This window comes from Branchiostoma floridae, chromosome 3, assembly GCF_000003815.2.
Source record: "Branchiostoma floridae strain S238N-H82 chromosome 3, Bfl_VNyyK, whole genome shotgun sequence".
Classification (NCBI taxonomy): domain Eukaryota; kingdom Metazoa; phylum Chordata; class Leptocardii; order Amphioxiformes; family Branchiostomatidae; genus Branchiostoma; species Branchiostoma floridae.
The window spans coordinates 24,129,466-24,135,183 of record NC_049981.1 but is presented as its reverse complement, the minus strand read 5'-3'; the positions used below and the strand labels follow the sequence as shown (position 1 = coordinate 24,135,183).

At 42.5% G+C, this 5,718-nt stretch overlaps 1 protein-coding gene across 1 annotated transcript in view; it reads left to right on the top strand.

Moving 5' to 3' along the window:
* Nucleotides 1-926: 926 nt before the first annotated feature.
* LOC118412570 overlaps nt 927-5,718 on the top strand; it is a 25,123-nt gene continuing 20,331 nt past the window's right edge. The window contains exons 1-5 of the mRNA XM_035815514.1: nt 927-1,017; nt 1,171-1,299; nt 1,892-2,037; nt 2,808-2,980; nt 4,694-4,860. Coding sequence (XP_035671407.1) covers nt 1,230-1,299; nt 1,892-2,037; nt 2,808-2,980; nt 4,694-4,860 — 556 coding nt within the window. The 5' untranslated portion in view covers nt 927-1,017; nt 1,171-1,229. The remainder of the gene's footprint in view (nt 1,018-1,170; nt 1,300-1,891; nt 2,038-2,807; nt 2,981-4,693; nt 4,861-5,718) is intronic.

Here is a 5,718-nt window from a genome sequence, read left to right as displayed (position 1 = left end):
TCGGGGGGGGGGGGGGGGGGGGGTGTTAACTCCAGCCAGGGACAGCTTGTGTCAACACAAGCTAGGTCACCTGGTGACAAAAACACTGGAACCTAAACAAATACCCGAAAACAAATAGGCAGTAAGGAGTAATGGCACCGATGTGTAAAACAAAAACGAGCAAAAGAAATAAGTGTTGGAGAAGGGATTTTTAGAAAATCATTCTAATTACTTGGCTTAAAACAATTCTAAGCTATTCAGACCGGGCTTCTTGGGAAATCTGGGCTAGATAGAGGGTGCAAGCTAATAACTATTTAGTCTCGTTTGATACACCATTCGCTTTATTGCAGCGCCACCTAGCAATGGAGAGTAGAACTGACTTGAGCAAAAGTTCTCCCAGAAAGACATATCATGCAGGCCACAGAGCTACCGCAAGGGAGCCTCGTGCACTTATAGGGTGCATTCAAAGACAACACCTAGACCGTACTACAATATGATAACAAAACTTCAGCATCTTACGGCAACAACCGTCATTCCAACCCCATACTACTGGTTTTTGTCGAATTTCGTCTGCTAATAAGTAGTAGAATAACAACCGAAGAGGGTAGGTGAGCCAAGTAACATCTCTGTTGCAGTGGCATCATCTGGAAATCATGCAACACTCTGTTTTGAAGTTATAAAGTGGGGTGGTGGATAAAAACATGGTCTTGATAAGGTTAATGCTATTTGTGTCATGACGCAGGAATAAAGAATAGAACTAAATGAAGAAATAAGGGTCTGAAGGAAGGAAGGGGGGAGGAAGGAAAGCAGCTTCACCTTCGTGTGTGAGATTTGTGCACCAAGCCCTAATGGGCTGATAAGATAACTGAAGTAAGTAAACTAATTGTATGTTAGTTACAACGTCATAAGCATTGACGTTTTAGATCGTCAAAGGGCGTTTCTCTGACAGATGGCTGGCTGTTTGTTTGCGTGGTGAATGGTCGGAAAACATGCGGTGATAAAGACAAAAGAAATGCACAATTCAACTATTGATCCTGGGTAGGTTACTCAATAAGAAAGTCAGGAAATATTGTTTGCAATCAGCATGTGTTGCAAGGAACAAAAGCATGCGACCTACTTTGTCTCTAATTTGGCACATCTGGCACTTAAAGCTCAGGGAAATCCAATATTTTTCTCAATCTTATCATTCAGTTCAGATGGGTTGCATTTCCTGGTAAAACCACAAGCATTACGGTACTCCACTAGTGAAGATGGCGTACCCAGGTCGGATCATAATTCATGGAATTACCGTCTCATGCATTTTACTTGGAATATGTCTCGGTAAGTAAAATTTCTATTATTTACCAGTTTTAAGTGCAATTCTCGATATACATTTAGTAACTTGTTTCAAGAGAAAAACTAAAAAAATACCTCCAATATTTAGGTCGAACCAAAGAATGAGGAAACATTTCTACATTACATCGTATTCGTGACGATCGTCAGTCTAGCAGCAATTCACTAGTTGTTAAAAGTTGCCATACCCTATGATTCTAGTACGTGTTTAAGGTTTGTGCTTCTTGTTGGCTTATTTTTGTCTTTTACAGTTTACATCGTTATCATAAAATATGAAATCAAGTGTTACACAAATCCTATTTTGGTCAGTTAGTGATCGCCGTGGAGTGGAAAGGGGGCCTTCGTATGTTTCCTTGTTAACTGCTGCTTGCATTTATTTTGCAATATCTGCATTGACCGCTGCACATTTAGGTCTTCCAGTCGCTTATCTTTAGAAAAAAGTATGCCTTATAAACACATGTACACATAGGAGAAATTGGGAAATGTTCATACTCATGGCTATAGTTAGAGCACTTATATGTCCTTTTCGTAAAGAATTGTAACCTAGTACTACTATAACGCTTTCTTCAACTTCTTCCAGTTGACGCCGAATGGTTGGAAGTATTTTCCACCGTGAAAGGAACGGGGCAGACCGTTTACGATGCCTGGAGTGCTGGTCCTGACGATCAGGTCCTCCACAATAAGTGCCCAGTCGTGGAGCATTGGGGATCACTCAACATACAACAGGCAATTACTTGTTTCTTCTACACTATTTTGGCTGTATAGCTTGGCGTTTTAATTAAGGTGAAAGTATTTCGATGGACCTACGTCACATTTCAGAACTGGGCACCGGCCGGGTAGCTTTAGGGAACAAAATGTATGATATAAAAGACACCAAACTACACAAGACGTAAATAAGAGAGTAGTCGTGGGCATTATTTGTGTATATGTTTAAGTACCCATTCTAATTTTCTTTGTTCCCGCAAACAGCCCAGCCCCAATTTCGAAATGTGACGTTCCCATGACTACCATAGATTTTCTATTTTTTGGTAAATGGCTCCGTTCCACTTCGACCACGCTGCGACCGATAAGCGGTCGAAGAGTTCACAAACCGCCCAGTTTGTTCGCTCAACAGTCACGGTCTAGAGTAAAAGGCTGCGGAACTTTAAAACTATACTGATATGTGATAATCCCTACAATGTAAATATAGAACAGTGGACATAAAATAAGGCCAATTATTTCACAGAATTCGAAGAATGTTGATACCATTAGACTACTTTGGTGTTTTACTAACATATTGCTGTTCAAGCCTTAGAGGTCGTATATTGCATTATACAATGTGTAATAAAGTGATCATCATTATTGACAAATAATTACAGACTTGTAATGGAACTAAAGGCTAATCGATTGGATCGCAATATCTTAGTCTTTATAATTAGGTGTAATTTTTGCTCATAGCTTATCAAAGAAAAGCTTTTGTCTAAATTAGCTAAGAAGCACTATTGGCTCTCGTCTAGGTGAAAATCGTGCTGGAGTCTTCTTCTGGAAATATCGAGCTGGTCTTTGACGGGCAAAGCACGGACAAGTTCAGCTGGTTTTCTAAGTCTCGTCTGGTCTCATCTCCATGGAACGACATTGACACTGAACCGCAAAACTACTTTTCAGTCGAAGGAGACGCCTCGGCTAAGAGGTATGGTCTGTGTGTCATCCTAGTTTGTTTATGATATGGTCTCAACTTGAAAGCGGGGCCCTGCCGGGCTGTTTCGTTGTACATCCGGGCGTAGAGTGATATCATGCGACTAACGGGCTTTACTTGAACACGGCCGGGCCCCAGCCCTTTTTTTAACTAGCGACCCGTTTCATAATCGTGAAACAGCGAGAGGTACGTCGCGTTGTCTGGCTGTCCATCGGGACAAATGTGTGTCTTCGGTGCCCGGCCGAGACTACACGCCCGACGGGCACCGGCGTAGGTGTGTTCGAAGCTTTAACCTGTCCTGATTCTAATTTGCATACACGCTCAGAGGTTGCCTCGGCAAGCTGGTTGGTTTCTTGTCCCCAGATAGCGAGCTTTTCAACTTTATCATAAACTATTGGCGTCCTCTCCGGTGTGAGTGGATCAGACACTTCAGTTCACTTTGTTCTTACTGTACAAAACTGGTCAATTGATTCATGTAAAACGAACAACACCAAAACACTCTAAGGGCTACATTTGCTGGTAAAATATACCGGTCTCACTAAATACCGAAAACAACCGAAAACAACCGAAAACAACCGAAAACAACCGAAAACAACCGAAAACAACTTGAAATATACCGAAAACAACCGAAAACAACTCGACAAATACCGTAAACAACTCGAAGCCACCTAAAAAATGTCAAAGCAATCATGAACAACCTATCAGAACCCGAAAAAAGCCGGAAAACAACTCGTAAACAACAACAATGTCTATTTTATCTTCATCTACTGGTTACTATCCCTTGAATTATTTTCTCCACGGCCAAGGGAGAGAATGGAGTGATTCTGAAGGAAGGATTCTTTCAGCAAAGGGGATGTAGCCGGTGAAAACACCTTTTCATCGATCACACGCTGTTTTATGGTGTAAAGCAAAATCCATATTTTGATCATTTAGTTTAATTTGGGGCTTCTGTGGTAATACACGTTTGCGGTTTTTCTATTTAAATCGATTTGTTATGGCAGCGGAAATGCGTTATATTTGAGCAAGAAACACACTAGATTGTTTTGGTTGCTAGAAAAAAAAAGGTTGTACACATTAGCTAAATAGGCAGCAGAATTTCCCAGCAGTAATTGATAAGCAAACCTATTTTCCAAGCAGAGATTTCGTCGGGGGATAGCAGTGACTGCTATTTCTTGTTGTGGCCAATACTACACGCCGCCCCTACCGTTACCTCTGCGTGGAGTTACACAATAGATGCCAAGTAATATAGATATCCATTGATGAGTTTGCGAGTTGACCAAGCAGTCCCCGTTTATAACGTACAGGGTACGTGAATCTGAATGCAAACATTAATATATTCGAACAGGCAAAGGAGATCGTTGACTTTATTATTACTAATATTGTATTAATAGCAGGGGTCGTCAAACAAATAAATCCATCGTAGCCTAACTCCTGTCCAAAATAAAGTCAAAATTATCAAATGATAGCCCACTGAAATTATTGTCTGTCGTTTATGGTTGTGTCGAGTTGTTTTCGGTAATTAGTGAAAGTTGTTTTCGGTTGTTTTCGGTAATTAGTGAAAGTTGTTTTCGGTATTTAGTGAGACCCAAATATACACCCAATTTTTGCGAAATGCTCCTATCTTTATGAAGTAAGAAAAGCAGCCTATTAAAGAATGGCGCTATTGTAACGGTTAGACGCGCTGAAGAGTTGGTTTAATTTCATCAGGTCTTTCTACATCAACCGCAACTACGGAGGTTGTGGTGTTGATGCCGGATGGCTTATGGTTGCTGACGAAGGTCCAGATGGCGTCTGTACATGGGAACGGACATCTGAAGATAACGCGCCACTCATCATGTTTTCTAAACAGGATACGAACGTCATCTTTGCCAGCGGTACGTCCACAGCTTCTATTGGGTAGCCTTCCAGTTTGTGTGTGTGTGTGTGTGTGTGTGTGTGCGTGTGTCTGTGTATATGTGTGTGTGTGTGTGTGTGTGTGTGTGTGTGTGTGTGTGTGTGTGTGTGTGTGTGTGTGTGTGTGTGTGTGTGTGTTTGTGTGTGTGTGTGTGCTTGCATGCGTGCGTGCGTGCTTGCGTGTGTTTGTGCGTGCATGTGAAATAAGGTCTGGGGGTCTTACATCTACACCGATGTGAGTACTGTTTGATATCGATTAGCATAATGAAGTGGCAACAGTAAGGGAAATGAATAAACTACATTGCTTATACCCCCTTTCCACTAGGACGGCGCTCTCACGGCGCTCTCTCTGCGACCTCAAATATGGAAGAGCGCGGTGAGAGCGCGGTGGGATCGCCAAGGTCGCCATGGGAGCGCGCAGAGAGCGCGGTGGGAGCGCCATGGTCGCCATGGTCGCCATCACCTCCGCGACTGTTTTAGGTGGGTTTACACCTGCGTATATTTTCATGCCGCATGAGTTCCGTTTTGACATTTTTCGACATTTTGACTGATTTCTTCAATACGCGGCCGCACGCACAAGTCGCACCTCTATCGCATCTGAATCGTCTTTAGAAAGTTTCACGTACGCAGGCAAACGAAAATATACGCCCAGTTCGCCTGATAGTTTTGGACATGCACAAAACTATCATTCGTACGCAGTTTGGTGCCCAAAACGTTATGGATGCGCAATACAGTGGTCCCACGTCGGTCGATTGCGCTATGAAGACGCTACATGTTTGCGCTTTATACGCAGTAATACGCGGAAATCGCGGTATTGCGAGTACATAGCGTTCTACAGC